The sequence below is a fragment of the Macrobrachium rosenbergii genome, chromosome 55 (assembly GCF_040412425.1).
Source record: "Macrobrachium rosenbergii isolate ZJJX-2024 chromosome 55, ASM4041242v1, whole genome shotgun sequence".
NCBI lineage: Eukaryota > Metazoa > Arthropoda > Malacostraca > Decapoda > Palaemonidae > Macrobrachium > Macrobrachium rosenbergii.
Window position 1 is genome coordinate 55,595,654 of NC_089795.1, and position 20,195 is coordinate 55,615,848.

Below are 20,195 nucleotides of genomic sequence, written 5' to 3' on the forward strand. Positions count from 1 at the left end.
GAGCGCCTACCAGGAGAAGAGCGCCTATCAGGAGAAGAGCGCCTACGAGGGAGAGGAGCGCTGGACGGAGAGGAGCGCCTGCAAGGAGAGGAGCGCCTACCAGGAGAGGAGAGCCTGGAAGGAGAGGAGCGCCTGCTGCTGGAGGGGCGCTTAACAGGAGAAGAACGCTTCCAGAGGACGACTTGCTGGGAGAAGAGAGTCTCTTGAGGACTTAATCGGAAGAGAGGCATCCTTCCGACGAGAGGAGCTCTTTGATAAAGAGCCAGCAAGAGCAGCGAGTTGAGCCTGGAGGCCTACCAGGATCTGCTTGGTGGACTCCTGAACACCAGAAGAAGAGGAGGAAGATCTACGAGTTCTCTTCTTCGAAACAGGAGAGCCTTCAGGGAAGCGCTCAGGGCTAGAGTCCAAGGCGTCTCCTCTAGGAGCCTTCCAAGTCCTCTTCAAAGGACGCGATTCCTCAGCCGAACTCCAACCACGTTTAGGAGACGAAGAAGCAGAAGAAGAGAAACACTTCTTTAAGATCCCTTTTCTACGGCGATCTAAGGCAGCCTGGGACGCGTCAACAGGCGCTGCCGAAGGGACGCCTGACCGTTGGGAGCGCTCTTCATCCCCCTTGCGGCTGTCGACATTCCTCCTCCACTGGGTCTGGGAGTTTGGAAGAGGTCTAGGCCTAGGAGCGATGCGGAGCCGGTCAGACGCCCCCTCCACTACACTGGGGACACTGCACAAATCACTATCACTTCTCACTTTCTTTTCCTCCATAGCTCGCATCTGCAACTGCATCTTGCGGATCGTAGCCTTCATAGCAGCCATCTCCGACGACGAATCCACAGGTTCGACGAAGGGTGAAGGAGCTGAAACAACTGGAGTGACAGGAGAATCTGGAAGAGTGTTAGGTTCTAAATCTACCTCCTTGGAAAGAGACCTACTAGCGCTTCTAGAAGAAGCCTTCCTAACTCTGTCCTTCTCCAACTTGCGTACATAAGAGTTTAACGCCTTCCATTCCAGTTCAGTGAGATTCTCACATTCAACACACGTATTCTCAAAAGAGCATTCATTCTCCCTACACCTAGAACATACAGAATGAGGATCTACCGAAGCTTTCGGTAGTCTCACCTTACAATCAGACCTCACACACACACGGAACACCGGTGCAACACTCTGATCAGACATTCTATAAGAAAATACCAAAGCCGAAATCAAAAACAGTCCACAAAAGCGTATGCCAAGCCAAAGATCCAATACGTCACCAAAGGTCAGTCCAAAATAATCCTCAGCAAGCGAAAAATGAAAATCCAAGCAGAAGGAACCAACAACAGATGTTGCCGGAACCAGCGACAGAGAAAATCTGACATGAAAACGGGAATGGTTCTATTCCCGCCACCCAGCGGCGGGTATGGTAGATCACCTGACCTACCTGTCGCGCGTGCCGCGAAAAATTTGAATTTCTGTCGGGAACGTCGGAGACTATAGCTAAGTATATATCTGACGGGTAAGTTTCATGTACAAAAACACACTGCTCTTTGGCAAACTGCAGTACAGTATTGTAATACAGGATAATGTACTATAACAGCACAATAATAAATTTTAAAAGTAATTTGTATTTTTCCCAGGTATACAAACCAGAGCATATTATAGAGGAGTATCCTTCAGCATGAGCTGCAATTGACTGGTGAAACTTGGTAACATGGTATTTATCTGGTGGGGATGAGGGGAGGGTGAGGGAGTGCCCCTCACTCCCCTCCTGTCACTAATCACTTTTCCTTTGACTGCAGGGACTGAGTAGGGCAGTTGAGGTGAGTTTAGAGTACATAAAAGGCTCTGGTTTGTATACCCAGGAAAAGTGAAATTAATCTTAAAATTTGTTTTTGTTTCTACAGAGGTACAAAATTTTGCCCTTTACATAAGTGACTTACCACTTAGGTGGGGGGCTAGTCCCTGCAACTGACTGGAGCTGAAAGGCACTACAGAACTGCTATTTTCCTGACTATATTACAAGCATGTGATGTAATGACTCCTTTAACCTCCTCTCAGTCTGGTGAAATCATTGACCAAAGCAGCAAGATCCTTGGCCCAAGTACCCTGTATTACTGGAGGGTACTTGTGAAAATAAAATATTTTGGAGAACCATGACATCTACTGCAAAAGACTACATGTCAGGAGCAGCAGCTTAATTCTGGTTATTACCAAGTAATGGGTTCAGAAATAGGCACTACTGTGTCCCCTCCACCTTAAAAGAGGGAAGACAAGGAGATGCAGCCATGCCAAAGGGACTAGGACAAAATGCCCATAGTGTACTCACTTGTATCTTGTCCCACTCCCGTATGTACCTCAACCTAGGCGCTGCCATGACGGGGGTAAGATGAAGCTGTCATTCCACATTTACATACCCAAATTTAAAATAGGCTTTCAGTACTCAAATTAGATATTTTTCTTGTCTACCATGGAGCTTTTGTGCCTACATAACCTGTTGGGCAGCCACCACAAGTCATAAGGAGAAGGTATCCAGAGACTTGTGGGCAATATACCTCAACAGAATGAGGTAAAGGTTATCTGCCCTCATCACCTGAAAAAACTGAAAAGTTGTTTTGTAAAGCAAAGGATACTCACACCCTTGGCTTCTTGAACTCCAAAGTGAGAACGGGGGCTGATCTTTTTTTCTGAGGCATCATAGGCTTGCTTGATTACTTCACAAAGGCAGAAAAAAAAAAAGTGTGCTACATGACACCTTCTTGCATTTACCTGTACAAATGAAAAGTCTTCTACTCTCCAGCCTCTGGTAGTGGGTCCTTTTCAAATAGGACATAACAGCCCTTACCAAGCAAAGCAGTATATCATCTGCATCGCCACCAATGAAGTATCAGAAGGAGGAGACTGAGAAACTATCAAATCTCTTGTCAGGAAAAGATGGGTTATGACTTTTTGCCTTAAACTTAGGAATGAAAGAAAACAAGAGTTCTTACCCTTTCGAATGCCGAACAGGACAAGCTATGTAACTCCCCTGCCCTTTTCACTAACATAGCTCACCTGCCCTTTTCACTAGAGTCAAAACTAAAAATTTAAGGCCTCTGCCTGTAGCACATGACAAAGGATTGAAAGGTGCTCTGGTGAGGTTCCACAACACAAAGGACATAGTCCACTTGTAAGGCAGGAGTTCCTGAGGAGTGCCCAACTGTTCAAATTCTCATTGGCACAGACAAATCCACTGTGGAGGAGAGGTCTCAAAAAGAAAAAGGGTTTCAAAAGTCCTGCAACAGGGCTGAGAAACAGCACAGAGGTGGTCACAGACTGAAGAGTAACCTCTGCATCCTCTGGCACATAGTACCTCCTCTAACATGAAAGCAGTTGAGAGGAGTGCTCGATCTGTTGGAGGAGAGGGAACTTCTGACCCACAGATCAAGGTGATCATCTCCAAAACACCATGCGCTAACTGTGACCAGGGCAACCTGACTGAGGGCTATGCCTCAAAAGCTTTCACAAAGATCAGCTTTACAGACAAGGCTGTCAGCAAGACAAAACCAAAGTTGCCTCCCTGAAGTTATTCTGCTCACAGATGAGTAAAACAATCTCTCAAAGATGCTGCTCCAGCTCTGCCTGCAGGGGTTCTGGAGAGCAGGACCCTTGGGCCCCTTCAGATCCCCAAGGGCATGAGCTGCACCTTCTTTGCAGGACAGTTGCAGACACAGCCTTAGGTGAAACCACAGGTGAAGGAGGTCAGGTGTCAGGTCCTTATCCTCTGCCAGGTTGCTGAAGGAGGCTGCAAAAGAAGGAATACTTGGAATATTCAGCATAGGTCATATCTTTCAGAGGTACTCCAATGACAATGTCTTGCAGGTATCTATAACGTCATAATCAGATTAACTGGAGGGAGGGCTACTGAAGAATCTCCCTCAGCAGCTACTTCATTCTCAGTCAAACGGGTGTGTGCAGGTTTAATAGTTCTAGTACTGTCTCTCCTAAAAAGGATAGCACTGAGCTAGAAGGATTTGGGGGAGCATCCCCCTCCATCCCCAATGAAGCTGGAGTATGCTCCTGGTCCCTCCTTCTCTTGCAAACTTCACCCACTGCAGTGAATCCCAAACAGCATATTATCTACATGAAGAAGCCCTAGTACAGGATTCCCTTCTACAAGAAGCACAGCAATTATCTGGGTCTATGGTTCAGGGAGTCATAAACTACCCACAAGAGCAGCCAAGCCCCTCACAATGACTCTGCTTGTGTTTTTTCCTCTATGGTAAAAAACAACTATTAAGGCAACAAAAAAAACAGCAAACACACAATCAATCAAAATGAGCAGGCCTCTCATACAAGTTTCTCAACACCGTAGTCAGGATGGGCATAGCATGTCTTGACCTCATAGCAGCTGAAGAAGTGGGTGATCACTGAAGGTGGGTGAGGGACACTCCCCACTCACCCCCATCTCCACCAGTTAATTATCTTGTTACCAAGCTCCAATGACTGATTCCAGTATGTACTGTAGGATACTATATAAAATAAAATGTGAAGGTTTGTATTGCTGTAGGAACAAACTTGTATGTTCTTATATTGCAAGTAAATTCATTAATACACAAATAAACCAGTTCTCTAAAAGATTTTATGTAACACCATATATATTCATTGTATAAATCTAAACAACTGATATGCCTCAAAGTACTTATTCCTAAGGTAATCAACAACATAAGATACTACATGAGAAAAAAGTTTTGATTACTTATTAGAGAATGCAACTTATACTAATATTTACTCGAAGGAACTACATTAAAACATACTTGGACTGTCCATTTAAAAAAAATTGATGCCTGTACACCATGACAGTGATATTCAAAAACCATACAGAAAAGATATGATAACTATAGTAGCTTACACATATTTTAAACTGATAACCGTGTCAACATTTGAAACAAAAATCTTTGTACAGGGTATTTAGTCTAGCCAGCTATTTAGCCTGATCTGATCTCTTCTTTTTTTAAAACCATACCAGGCCTTAAACCTGAGAGAAATTATTGCTCAAAATCTGTAACAGCCTCTTCACAAGATGATACCATGTAGTTTTTAGATAAGGAGTTACACAAGTCTTGGACCTCTGACAGATCTGACAGACGATTCTGGATTTCCCTGTTAGAAAAAATGTGAAAAAAGTACTATTACTCATATTTACTATAAATCATATAAATGCATACTAACACTAAAATATATTTTGAATTAAGCAAAGGTTAACAATCAGTGATATAGGATTCCTTTAAACACTACTAGAATGTGCACTGCAGTCCACATTCCAGATCAGTACATAATACTGATCTTATCTGACTTTAAAGTACCTGTATAATGCATGATGAGCACGTACGGGAAAAATGGTAATGTATGAAATCCTACTCCCTTTACAAAGAATAAACTTCCCACATGATAATTGGAGGCAAAATGAAAAAGCCCTGCACCTTTGGAAGGGCAGATAAGATAAAAAATTCAAGTGGGAAATCAAAAGCTATTGCTGGAATAACACTTGCAAAGTAAAGAAAATCATAAGTGTAACGAGACAAAACAAAACAAAACAAGCTGTAATAAGATCTCTGATGCTAGTGAATGAGTCTGTGCATTTGTGAGTATCTTACAGATATGACTGCATTTATCTTTTGGGTTGTAGAAACAAAAAAAAATGAGAAAATGCCTCAGAAAAAGTCTGCTGGATGTAAGGTGGGACTTGTTCCTATTAAGAAACCTTTTGACTGGATGGAGTCTTGTCAACTACCACTCTCTGGTTTCATCAGCACTCTTATCTAGTGGCTCCACAGATTAGCTAATCATCTAGGTAGGCCACCAGTTAAAATTCTTCATTCCTGAGCTCCTGCATACAGCAAAAATTTATGAAACATGTTTCCAGTCTGGCAAATGTGACGGGTCAAGGATCACCCTTTGTTCTGAGGAATGCTTCTTGGGGATGCTGGAGAGTGGTGGGAAATAAAAGCATCTTTCTCTATGGTTCCCTTTTAAAAGGGAGTCTGGTTAAAAAAAAAAAAACTTTAGAGGAAGGGGAGGGTGAGACCATCTCTGCCCTAGCCCATTGAGAATTATACCGAGTCCTGCAAGGGGAGGGCTTCCACTGCATGTTATGCTGTAGAAGACAACCCAAACCATGAAAATCCTATGGGCTCCACCTCTTCCCTTCCCTGTAATACACAGTTCAAGAGTTGATTTTTCTTTCCCCTGGTAGGAGTGACTTATTGCTTTGAAAGGGGTGCAGATGCTACTGTTGTCCTTTTTTCTGTTGCTGGAGGCATCCTTTAGTAGTGACTGGAGGTTTGTATAGCTCTGAATCCAACCAAGCTTTCCTTAGGCTAAGGAAGAGGAAACTCTCAAGGGTACTGTTTTCCAGATTTCCCAGATTCCCCTATTTCAAGAACAGTATATATTTTGCAATTCTGTTGTCGGGCTCATTCAATGAGTTGTGTGACAACAGACTCTTTAAAAAGGGTCCCAACAGACAGGGGAAGAAAGCAATAGGGGAGTTACATTGCGGAGCAAAATGTTGAAGCCCACCAATGCTTCCTTTCAAGCCTTAATACAACACTCCAGATGGTCACAGAGTGCTCCCAATAGGGTCCACTAGACAGTCATCCAGGTTAGCCAAGTGATCTTTTCTGAATGCCAACTCGCCTCTCAGCAAGGTAAAATTCATCCCAAATAATACTATGTTTTATGTTGCGTTTCAATTTTACAGATCTGAAAACAGCAAAACTATATCACAGTACTGACCAAAAGATGGCGGTGTTTCATGTGTTCTTCCAAGTTTCTGAAACCTTCTCTACAAATCCAAAATTTTTCTTTATGATCTTATAATGTTCTTAAATATTAAGTTGTATGTTTAAAACCGTGAAAACCAATTGTCACCTTTGCCATGTGCTGGTTACTGAGTGCAACACATTTCACCACAGAGCTTATGAACACAACCAAAACAAATGGTTGATGAGTGTTTGGTTATGATAGTCTTGCTGCAGTAAGATTTACCAGTACACCGTTTCAACATAAGGCAATTTTACTATTGTCAGTTAATAATTTTCCCAAGTCAGAGTCGCTTGAGTAGAGTGAAAATAAAAGTTGTCGACCCCCGCCTATTCACAGTTCAATATTTGTGTATTTTTTCGTAGAGCATATCTAAAATATCTGCTAATTATTTTCATTTTATTTTCATGACTAAATACATATTTTATGATAAAATTATTCACTAATTTTCAAATATTAATATTAATGTAAGCACAGCAAAATATCAATAAAATGTAAGTACTTTTTTTTTTTAAAAACATTCATCAAACGATGTGCAAATTACAAACACAAAGCTTGTGGGAAAGAAAACGCATACTGGTTAGCTGAAATACCTAGGCACAATGCTACTTGACATGCTATTGGCTGGCGTTTGCAAAGATGTCAATCCAGGAGCGTCATTCATTTTCCTTGGTTCTGATTGGCTGTACGCCCCAAGGCGTAGACCTCTGCTGTTCGAGTGTTTCACTGTGTATCTGTGTACTTTGCGTCTCATTTTTAATCTGTGTATGTTTTTTAATAGTGCCCTAAGATGCCTCCTAAACGCCTGCTCCTTCTAAGGCTTCTGGCAAAGAGCTTAAGTGCCAGAAGGAGGCCATGATGCTCCAGGAGAAGACAGCAAGTCTGGAAATGTTGAATAAAGGGAAAAAATCCATACACATGAGTAGCTCGCCATTGGATGTGGGAGAACCATCTAGTACAAGAAGAAGAAAGAGGCGGTGATAAGGAAGACCATAGCCTGTTAGTTTCTGTGGTAGTGACAAGACAGTTTTCACTGTGCATGATAAGAACACAGTGAGGATGGAATCGGCCTTGGCATTGTGGATAATGGACTGCTATAAGAATAACCTGCCCCTCGACAACATCGTCCACAAAAAGGCATGAAAACTCTACCAGTATTTTTAACAATTACATAAGTCGGTGATGTACAGGAAGGAGACTTCTTAGGCTTAGATGACCCCACCGAAGAAGAAGAGGAAGAAGCAGGACCATCGTCAGCTCCTGAAGGTTTTTGGGCCAGCAAGGGGGGGTTCTACCATTTCCAGAAGTGGTTCCACCTGAAGTGTGTTTCTCTGCATGAGGAAATGGCATCAGCAGACAAGTAAGCGGCCACGAATTATCCAGAGACCTTCAAGAATATCATCAGGGAGAAGGGCTACCATCCAGAACAGGTGTTCAATATGGACGAGACTGCCAAGCAACAGAAATCAGAGCCAAAAGAATCTTTTTCAGGGTTTCTGCCCGGCACAAGAAATGTAACCCAAAAGAACCTTTTCCAGGGTTTCTGCCTTGCAATGGAAACATAACCAAAAAGCACCTTTTCCGGGGTTTCTTTCCAGTAACAGAAATCCAACCCAGAGGCACCTTTTCCAGGGTTTCTGCCAGGCAACGGAAATCCAACCGAAAGCACCTTTTCCAGGGTTTCTGCCCAGCAATGAAAATCAAACCCAAAGCACCTTTTGCTGGGTTTGAGCCCTGCAATAGAAATCCAACCTGTAAGCACATTTTCAGAGGTTTCTGCCCAGCAACAGAACATAAAAAGGAATTGGAGGAAGTCAAAATTAGTGAAAAACGATGCAAACATACAGCAGAACTTATGCAAAAATGTCATATTTTCACCAACTAAAGTTCTTGTCGGACCAAATTAAAGATTAGTCATCTTTATGTACTCTGATGATGGCAATTTACTCACAGAATTTAATAAAAAGGAATTGAAGGACATCAAAATTAGTAAAAAATTATCCAAAAATTCAGCAGTTCTGTGTAAGCAAAAAAAATGATATTTTAATGATAAAATAAAGTTTGTTCATACTTACCTGGCAGATATATATATAGCTGTATTCTCCGAAGGTCCGACAGAATTTCAAATTTCGCGGCACACGCAGTGGCCGGTCAGGTGGTTAGTACCCATTCCCGCCGCTGGGAGGCGGGTATCAGGAACCATTCCCATTTTCTATTCAGATTTTCTAACGCCACTGTCTCCTGAGGGGAGGAGGGAGGGCAATATGAATATATATATCTGCCAGGTAAGTATGAACAAACTTTATTTTATCATTAAAATATCATTTTGTTCATGAGACTTACCTGCCAGATATATATATAGCTGAATACCACCTTTGGAGGGGGGTAGAGACAGCCAAGAATTAGGGAAAAACCAATTATTGGTAAAATTATTTTGGTTCCTTATCTGATAGCATAGCTGACTGAGTGGTTACTGTCACTCTAGTCTGCTTCTGCTTTACTAGAGACCCCAGCGAGGTAGTGACCTATATAGCTGGCGACTTCTAGATGATCTGTCAACGGGGCGTGACCACAATGTGACTAGATCATAGCCCATACAAAGAGGACAAAAGAGCATTACTAACCACCTAACCAACACCTAAAGCGTTAGTTTGCAAAGGATTGGGAAGACTGCCTCCAGTAGTCGACCCAACAACCACAAAAACACAATTAAAAGGGGATAGGATCAGAGTTACCCCCTGTCCCCAAGGTTGCTGAAGCAGCAATGTATGGTCCCAGCGAAAAGCAATTTCGTATGCTACCTAAACATCTTGCCAAGAGTGTGAGGCAAACACCGAATTGACTTCGCCAAAATGTGGCACTGAGAATGTCACTGAGTACCATATTTTTCTTGAACGCCATGGAGGTAGCAACTGCCCTCACCTCGTGAGCGTTAACTCTCAACAACTTGAAGTTGGAGTCGTCACAACAAGAGTGTGCCTCCTTAATGATGACATTCCTAATGAAGAATGCCAGTGCATTCTTCGACATAGGTTTAACTGGTTGCCTCACAGAACACCATAAAACATCCAATGGACCACGAGTGTCCTGTGTTCTTTTAAGGTAGTACTTGAGAGCTCTAACTGGACATAGAACTCCCTCAGGTTCCTGTCCAATAAGGTCTGCTAAACCTTTAATTTCAAAGTGTCTAGGCCAAGGGTTAGAAGACCTTTCATTCTTAGCCAAGAACTTAGGGCTTAAAGAATAGACAGCATTGTGTTCCTTGAAGCCCACATGACGGCCTCGAACTTCTCTCACTCTCTTCCATCGCCAGAATGCCAGAGTGAGGAAGACCGCCTTTCCTAGTAACATCCTTAAGAGATGCAGAGTGGAGAGGCTCAAAAGGACTAAACATCAAAAACTTGAGCACAACGTCCAAGTTCCAAGTAGGGGGAAATTAGCTGAGGAACCTTGGACGTCTTGAAAGAGCCTCAAGATCGTGGAGGTCCTTATTGTCAGACAAATCTAATCCTCTGTGTCTGAATACAGATCGAAAGCATGCTCCGATAACACTTGATAGTCGGAACTGCTATATCGAGTTTTTCTCTTAAATAAAGGAGAAAATCCACAACCTGGCTCACAGTGATAGAGGAAGAGGAAAAGCCCTTCTTTCTACACCAACCTTTGAAGGTTGCTCACTTCGCTAGATATATCCTGATAGATGAAGAACTTCTGGCTCTAGCGATGGCCCGTGCCACCTGGCCAGAAAACCCCTTCGCTCTGACCAATTTTTTCGATAGTCTGAAAGCAGTCAGGTTCAGAGCGGGAGATTTTGAAGATATCTCGTGAAGTGGGTTTGTATGAGCAGGTCTGCTCTCATAGGAAGGGTCCTCGAACGCCTACCAACCAGAAGAGAAACTCCGAGAACCAGTGGTTCAAAGGCCAAAACATGGGGATGAGAGTCATCCTCGTCCCTTGTGAGGCCGCGAACTTGCGTATGACTTCTCCCAGAATTTAGAACGGGGAAAAAGGCGTAAACATCTATTCCCGTCCAATCCCAGAGAAGAGCAACTATCGCCAACTGCCCCAGGGTCGAGTACAGATGAGCTTTACAGAGGGAGCCTCGCTGTTCTTGAGGTCGTGAAAATATCCACAAGATGGCGACCCCAAAATTTCCAAAAATCTTGGCAAACCTCCTGATGAAGGGTCCATTCCTTCGGCAGGAGTTGATGGCGCCAACAGAGCAGGTCTGTCGAACATTGCCACCCTCTCTGCCAAAAACTTGTGAGAATCAAATGCCGCGAGCATAGTCAAAGAATAATCTCTCTCCTGCAAGGCTGAACAGGAATCAGGGATTGTCCGTCCCAGCTGCCAGAACTACCCATTGCAAAATTGACCAAGAAAACACAGCCAAAAGATAGCACAAATCTTTGAAGTCGATGTGCCAGACACTTCCGTTCCCTCTCCAGGTTCAACACTTTCTCCCTTCAGTGTTGCCCTCGTTGAAGACCCGGCCAGAAAAAACAACACTAGGTTGGGGTTCAGAAGCTTGAGGAGATCCCTTTATCCCCTGGATCGAGCCACCACCACAGATCCCCTTTTTTTATATAAGGAAGAATCCTCACCTCTTCCTCAAGTCTTTCCTGCTTTGTCAGTTCTCCAACAAAAGAACTGAAGAGGCCTGAGATGCAGACCCCCAGAAACAAACTTCTCCAGCGAGGAAATGGTCCCCAGCAGACTCATATTCCTTCCTTCACCTAGCATGTTTCCTTTTCCAAAGGTCAAACTTTTCAGACATAGAAGCTGTCGTTTGGCGACGGAGATTAAAAGCCGCTGAACAGATCTGAATTCCCAGACAACAATGGACAGTGAGGGATCAGCTATGACTTTCTCCACAGACCAGAGTCCCAGGACTTCACGAAGTTGCAGAGTCATCCGAAGGTCCTCCCAGATACTTCCGGACGCACGCCGGAATCAACCAGTCGCCCAAGTAGTGAGATCCTGACGACAGATGCAACTGCATCGCAACGTTTTTCATGAGACGGTAAACACCCTCGAGCAAAATGTGACGCCAACAGCATCTGGTGTTCCCAGGCGGTCAATCATCCAAGTACTGACCAGACCCAACGCTGCTTAACTTCGCTGATCGGACGAGAAGCGGTGTTTTCAACGTGGTATGGCCGTTGTGCAGAGTCCAAAGCAGAGAGCCCTGAACTGGTACGTCTAGTCCCCAAGACAACCTGAGATACTTCATCGAACGTGGATGAATTGGGGCGTGAAGATAAGTATCTTGGAGATCCAAAGATACCATCCAATCCCCGGGATGAAGGGCTCCTAGTATTGACTGAGAGGTCTCCATCTTGAACTTTTCCTTCCGGACCAAGTTGTTCACCTGTTGACGCCCAAGACGGGTCTCCAGCCTACTGAAAGTTTCGGGACTAGAAACAATCTGTAGTAAAATCCCGGGAACACTGAGTCCAAGATCTGTTCCACTGCTCTCCGCTCGAACATCTGTTCGAGCAGGTCAAACAAATTTTCTGTTTGACAGGAAGGCAGTTGGGAAACAAAAACAAAAGAGGAGAGACAGGAAGGGAATCAAGTAACCTCTCTCTAACAGTAGGAGGGACCAAACGTCTGCCCCTCACTCTTTCCAGGCTTGTGCAAAATGAAGCCTGGTTGCAAAGGGAGTCTGGAGATGAAAGGAGTCACTTGCTACCTCTCTTGAAGTGACATTCCTTCGGGAAAAAAACTCTTTCTCGTGGTGCATGGGTCTCATGTTGCTTCCCATGGAAGCCCCTTTGTTATGCAAACATTTAGCTTTCTTCTTTTTGTATCTGAGATCGGAAAAGAAGATGAAGGAGATGCAGTTTGAATGTCGATAACTTTAGTTTTGAGAAAACGATATTTTTTGCTTCTCTGTGTATTTATTTGCTTGCCGTTAACAAGTTTGATGTTTTTATGACATAATGAAAAGCCAAAAATAGACCTGCAAAGTAATATAACTTCGCTAAATGAAGCTAAATGAAGCGAGTGTCAAAACACGGCTGAGGTTGGCAGAAAACGAGAATAAGTTAGTCAAGCTCTGAGTTGCTACTGACTGACTGCCACTGACTGCCCCAGACTAATCCTGTCTTTTAGCTGATGCGCAAAACTAGTCCACAGGGTTGCCATAGATCGCATTAGATATTATTTCATAGCTAAAAAGGAAATTACCACCGATATACTGACAATCATTACATTATATGAAATGTAATTTGACTATGATAGTTACGCTTTGTTTAAAACTTAACTGTATTTAACTTTTAAATAAAACTTTCTGAGAAGATAGTCAGATATATGATGCCATATATAAAATATCCCAGAAAATTTTATACCTATTTTACCAAACGCTTCCCTAAGACAAAGACAATCATGGTTGCGGGAGAGAGAGTGATCAAGGTTGAAAAGTCTCAGGAAACAGATCCTGAAGAAAAGCCAGAGTCTGATAATCAGATGGAAGAAGAAGACAAAGAAGCTTTCTTCATAAAGGCTGTGACGAAAGAGGATGTTCTTCCCAGCTGGCGGTCTTGGAGTGAGTGGTGAAAGTAGTTCGATTCGCCGATACGTCAGAAGGGAACCCCAACGCTAAGAAGACGCCAACTAGAGTAACGATAGTAAACATAAAATGAAACGCTTCAGCATTAGCGCAGTCATTGGCGCAAGAGCCATGCTAATCTTCTGTATCGTTCAATTTAGTATATATTCTCGCCGAAGGCACTGGCTAAATTAAGAAGGACATCAGATGTTGAAGCGGAAGTTGTGCGACATGATGAACAACTGAGCGCGCCAACACAAGACTTGAAGTTATACGGCTAAGATGAGCGAAGCGGCCATGGCGTGGACGCCCGAGAGGCCCGCAAGTACTAGAAGAGAGTTACAGCGCATGCCGCTGGCGCCAGTATAGATGCCGCGCCGCGGCCAAGGTGAGGAGCGCGAAGCCGAGAGAAGCGCACGAGAGCAAGACGCGCCCTGGCGCGACAAGAGAAAGGCCAACACCTCAACTCGGGAAGACGTAATAGGAAGCCACTAAACACTTCTCTAGAAGACAGACGCCTGTATCGTTCCTGAAGCAGGAGATTTAAGGTGAAAGTCTGTACCTCTTAACAGGCAGATTTGAATCTTGAAAGGTTCATGAGAGCATCCAGCTGTTGTTGCAAACCCAACAAAAATTTTACGTTGCTGGAGAAGCCACTTCTCTCGGAGAAGGGATGAACTCTGAGAGAAGGAAAAGGGCGAGAGACGATACTTCCTTCCACAGGGAAGAAGCTCAGCTCCTGCCTTAGCGCGACAGGGGCTGAGAGAGATCATTCGAAACACTTTATTTTAATGATAGAGGAATATCCACAACTTATCGGGAAGAGTATTAACGTCCAGAGAAGAGGACGTCCGAAGGTCCCTTCCCTTCTCTTAAGAGGGCGAGAGTCCAACCGAGAGTTCCAACCATTCCGCATGGAGGGAGGACGGTATCGGAGGAAGAAGCAATCATTTTCTTCAGGATTTCTGAGCACGATCCCTACAGGAGGAGGGTAAAGGCCATCAGACCTGCTTTAGGGATCGCCAGATCGGTGGAAGCCCCCGTAACCCCTATCATTTTGTTCATGAGCTTTCGTAGATGCCCCTCCCTGGTCCTGGGGAGTTCTGAGAGACAGTCCAGGCTCAGAGGCATTATAGGTTCCTTATCTGACGGCCTCCACAACACTAGGGGTGGTTAACACACTCTAGTTTGAATTGCATTCACTTTAGTTTCAAGAGCACGCATTGACTCCACACGAGAGCCAGGGAATTACCTTCTGCAGCAACAAACTACAGGGTTAGTAATAAATTACCACAGGGTTACTAGTAGAGAAAAACCTGACTGTCCAACTTAAGGATGCACTTAAGGAGGAAGATTTCAGCCTATCACGCTCAATTTGCATATAGGCTACATATTTTCTTCCACTCACCCTCAGACAATCCCACACATTCATTACCGATTATCATAGAGCATTGAACACCCTTACATATCATACATAAAGAGTGAGGAACTAACAAAGTTCGATAGCCTCACCCACATTCACCTGTTACAGACTCGATAGCTAGAGTAAGACATCTTAATTATAAGAAAAGTCAGCAAAATCAAAAAACGGTCCACAAAGAGCGATGCCAAGTCACAGATCCAGTGAATACCAAAAACAACCAAAATACTTATGACAACAAATTTCGAAACTAAAGATGGAGGAACTGACAACAGGTGCTGACAGTCCGCGACAGAGAAAATCTGAATAGAAATGGGAATGGTTCTCGATACCGCCTCCCAGCGGCGCGGAATGGGTGACAACACTGACCAGCCACCGCGTAAAGCGCGTAAATTTGAAATTTGTCGGACCTTCGGAGAATACAGCTATATATATATCTGGCAGGTAAGCCTTCATGAACAAAATGAAATTTTTATGATAAAATAACGCTTAGTTTACTATGCAGTTACATCCAGAGATGCAGAAGATTGCTCTTTATGTACTTTGACAAAAGATATTTAGTCAAAGAATGAACCGCCCCAAAAAAGGAACCTTGCCCAAGCCTTGAAAGAGCTCAGGGATCTGGAGGTGAAAATTCAGCAAAAGTATTTGAAACAAATTTTTTAAAAATTTGGCTCACTTATAAACTAAAGTGCAGTTGCACGATATAGCTTATTTCTCTGATGATGGGAGAAAATCAAACAATGGAATTATAGTCAAATTAGACATTGTTTCACCTTAGTTTAAATGGTAGCTCAAAACCCAGTGGTTACTACTTCTGTAGATGTGCCTTATATTGTGCCGAGAGGCCAGATGAACCGGTCGCGGATTATGCTGGTAGTCTGAGAGAACATGGGAGATTCAAAGATATCTCTCCAGGAGTCTTGATGAGGAGCAGGTCTGCCAACGAAGGGTCAAATAAACGGGACCCAACCAGACCAGAAACGTGATACCAAAGATTAAAACTGGAAGATACAGAGTCATCGCCAGTCCCTTGTGAAGGAAAAACAATGACTCCCTCCTAGAATTGAAAATGTTAGTTATGAGCAAACATCTATTCCCTCCCCAACACCGTGCAATTGTAAGGGCCCCAGGGATTGCAGTTAAAACAGTTTACACTAGGGAGCGATGCAAACACTATGTGCATTGAAAAGGGTCCACAAGATATCAAGTCCTTCAATGTTTCTCCAAAAATCTTGGCAAACCTCCTGATGAAGTTGGCATTCCTTCTGGCAGGAGTTGATCAGAGCCTAACTGCTCATGAGAGCTGGAAGAACATTTGGGGACCTCAAAAGAAAGAAAGGGTACACTAGCAGGCTTAAATGGGATGGGGAGCACCAGGGTCTTTGGGACCTCTTGAGCTCTTGCCCTGAATTAGAATGAGAGCAGTCCAGGGCAGAGGGACAGGATCCTTACCTGAACACTCCACAAAGTTTTAAATGCCAAATCTTTGACGGGTTCAGACACAGCCTGAAAGTGCACAGGTTCCTTTAACACTTTCCTTAGCAAAGTTGCCTGTCCATCACATGTTTAACTTACTCTCCTGGCTTTGCCAGAGCAACCAAAAGGTTGGAGGTTCTGGGCATTGAGATGTACAGCCAATGACTGAGCAGATCCTCTTCAGCATACGTCAAGATTAACATTCCTGGTCTTTCTCTGGTCTGTCTTTGACGTATTAAATGATCTAATCAGGCCTGAGATGTCTTGACTCCCAAAAACACTTCTGAAATATTGAAAGACCCCAGCAGTTTCATAGCTTCCTTAGGTACAGCATGTTTCTTTTCAAACAATAAAATAAGGTTTTTATACATTTAGAGGGGGGTCCAAGAAGAAGATGACGCCTATCTTCTTCGACAGTTGTGATCCTCAACCAATGTAAACATTGGGGGGATCTTCTCTTTCTACAACACGAAGTCCTCTCTTGAAAAGTTGCAGAGTCAACTGAGTCTCCAGATACAGTAAGAGGCGAATCTAAGATGAAGATGATATTTTTGGTGGAACATTTCTGGAAACGTAAAGGTTCGAGTAAATCATCTCTCTGGCAGAAGTCTCGAGAATTCTGAATACTGGTTTAACAAATGGTCCGACTCCTTGACGCACAGAATAGCCACTAAGAAGTCCTTAACTTTGCGGGCTGAGTATTGAGTGCAGGCTGCAGGATCTTTGAACGGGGGAAAAATAGTGTCCAGGTCCGACAGTCAGGAAATTGCATCCACGAAAATTGTTGTCTGGAACTGTTAGAGCAAAGGGCAGCCGAGAGCTTTGTTTCGGGTTGCAAGAGCTGTGCAGCATATCTTCCAAAGCTCCGCAAACCAAGGGAGTGAAGTCCAATTGGGATAGGAAGAATTTTTCTACAGGAGAAGGTCCAGACTATTGCTAAATTTTTTCCCATGATAATGAGAGGAAGATATTAGAGGCACAGATCACCTTCTCCCCCAAAAATCAGAACCTCGAGGTCTTACAGAGGGACACGAGAGTGCCCCTGTTTCCTGAATGGCTGCCAGCAGGAAGGCAGTTGTCAAAAACAAAAGAGGATTTGCCCTCAAGTGTTTTTTTGAAAGAGAGGGCTAAGTGGAACATCGACAGGTTCCTTTATAACATACTGTTGTCAGACATTGCCACTTGCCACCTCTCTTTTGTCCATAGTCTTGCCTCTAGCCCTGTCCGAGTTTTTCCGAAAAGAAGGGCCCCTAAGGGAAGAGAAGTCCAGGACAGCCCATTTTTTTGTCCAGGAACGGAGGGAGATCTTTTGAAGATGCAGTTTGAATGTCAATTGAGTTTAACTGTCTGATTCCCTCCTTTTTTCTGTTTATTTATTTGCGGTCTCAGGTTTACAGTTTCCCATGTTTAAAACATCCACTGAAAGCTAGGTTAACCTAAGAAGAACATCCATTCGTTTTAAACAAATCTTCCCCGCAGAAATGACATCTCTCTGATGTTGGCCATCCGTTGACGTTAAAGATATAAGTCTGAGCTGTACAGACTACTGCCAACAGAATCTGAAGATATAAACCCTTTTGCTGATAGAGGCCTAGAGACTTGCTAATTATCATTCTTGAAGGTCCCCTCAAAACAGCCTCTCCTCGAGCAGCTTTGAGCAGCCAATCGTCGGAGGACATGGAAACTCGAATTTTCCAGAGCTAAAACATTCATGACAACAGGATAGTTGAGAAAAAGGGGCCGTAGACAGACCACAGAGGGAAAACTGATAAACCAGTTTTGAATACCTCAGAACCACCTGCCGGGTATCACGAAATACTATATGGAGGCCCATCAAACCATCCAACTTCCTGATGTAAAGATTCAAGATCTCTGAGTTAAGAAATGGAGAATTTTTTCTGAACTAAGACATTCAATGCACTTTAAGGACGGGTCTTAACATCCCCTGATGCTTTTTAACCTGGTTAACTGCTTGTAGAAACTCTGAGATAGAGGGGCCGTAAACTGGGCAGTTTAAAGATCATTAGTGACTTCTCCAGCATGGCTCGAAAATGTGGGAACGCCTAGTTCACGGAGCTAAAGCGAGTGTCATCCAAAGAAACTGAGCCCCATAAAGGCAATCTTCTCTGGAAGCTCCACTAGTATATCCTTTCTTTAAAACTTGATCGTCCAAGGTCTGCTGGATCTGTTGCCGATGAACAGAACCTTTGCAGTCTGGTCAACACAAGACTTGGAGGACAAAAGGGCGGTTTCTTCTGAGCGCGAGGCTCCGAGGCGTGCGCGTTTTTCCTCTGGCCTCAAGCAAACACGTCTAGAGGGTCTCTTCCTTATACTGTCCATAGAGAAAGGTGAGGAGACGTGAAGGCAGAAGCACAGAGCGTAGAAAAGACGCGCCCTTGGCAGACAAGAGAAAAGGCCTGGTTGATTTTCTGGGAAGACGGCTGGGAAACACTAACCAACTCTTGCAGAAACAGATGAGCTTCTTTAAAGGAGAAAAACAAGAGGTGACTCTGTACTCTAAAGAAACATGCTAGGAAGGAGCACCAGGTTTCTTGAGAACTCCTGTTAAATAAAGAGGCTTTCTACTAAAACTTAGCTTAATGCCATTATCCATGCAATCCACTACTCCTACAATCCAAGAGTTCGGAAGGAAGATTTCATGTCTTTCCCTGGCAAAATCGCCAGCCCAGGAAGTCTTCAACCCAAGAGTTTAATAACTTCTTTATTCTGTGTCTCATTCGAGGGTTCTGGAAGAAGCTTTTTCATGAAGAATTAGTGTTTTTATTTTATCAATCCATGAGACTGAGGAAGTCCCCTGTTTTAGGCAACATACCCACACTAGCTTAGTCTCATACCAACCCGCATGAAGGAGAGAGGGAAGAATTGTCGTTCTTTCCAAATCTCGGCCAGCCAGCATCCACCTTCTTAAGGTCACGTAGACGGACAGGACAAGTTTAGAAAGAAGAAACAGAGCTCTGTCCCTCTTTGGAGAGGGACCCAGAGACGGAGGAGAGCAGGCGAGAACGTCCTGGGAGTTCGAGAGAGTCCAGGCCCAGAGGAAGAGAGTTGCGGAGACTTCGCTCTTACACTGCAATCAAGCCTGAAAGAGGAGTCACGCCGAAATTGGAATTGCGTCCAGCTGAGCTCAAATCAAAATTGACTGAACTGGAGACAGGGAATTACCACGAGAGCAACTGGAAAGTTAGTAAAAATTACTGCAGGGTTACTAGTAAGAGAGAAACTGTTGAGGAGCCAACTCGAGGCGCCAGAGAGAGGAGCAGCCGATACAGTTATTCGAACATGGATATCAAAGATATTTCTTCTATTAACGACAGGAGGCGTGAACTTCATTACTGACACCGTAGAGCATTGAACAGTCAGTTAGGCACGCCGCTTGGATCATGCTTAAGGAAAAAGAAGCCAGATTGTGAGGCGACATGCGGCGCCATCGGGCGATGAGCAGAGTTGAGAGGCCAAGGCATCGTTTAGGAGCCAAAAGAAAAGTGAAGTGGACCAAAACGGTAAAAGAGAGTCCAAACAGATCCAGTTAGATTCCACAAAACAGACCGTAAATACTAGGACAACAATGCTGGAAGACCCAGGAAAGGAGGAGGCCGCTTTCACACAAAACAGGACAGAAGTAACATAGGAGAAAACATAATGATGAGACGAGTCCGCTCCCAGTTGGCGGAATGGGTACTAAAAGTCACATAGGGGGAAGGAGCCTCAAATTTGAAATTCCTGATAATTTTATGAGAATACAGCTATAGAATATCTGGCAGGTAAGAGTCATGAACAAAACGCTTTAACCTCTTCTGTGCAGAGGAATATCCACAAAAAATCCATGACATTCCAGAGAACCATTGAGCAGGACTTCCAAGCTTCTTAAGAAGGGCAAGAGTGTGAAGATTAGTATACTACTTTGGGAGGCAGGTCCGGAGGACCCTCAATTCTTCAAAGTTCTGC

The 20,195-nt window shown here is 43.9% G+C and overlaps 1 protein-coding gene and 1 pseudogene across 1 annotated transcript in view; both read right to left on the reverse strand.

The window, feature by feature from the left end:
* Positions 1–1,496: 1,496 nt before the first annotated feature.
* LOC136835283 (uncharacterized) overlaps positions 1,497–20,195 on the reverse strand; it is a 36,016-nt gene continuing 17,317 nt past the window's right edge. Inside the window, exon 3 of the mRNA XM_067098593.1 lies at positions 1,497–5,179. Coding sequence (XP_066954694.1) covers positions 5,165–5,179 — 15 coding nt within the window. The 3' untranslated portion in view covers positions 1,497–5,164. The remainder of the gene's footprint in view (positions 5,180–20,195) is intronic.
* Positions 11,826–11,944, reverse strand: LOC136835971 (5S ribosomal RNA; annotated as a pseudogene).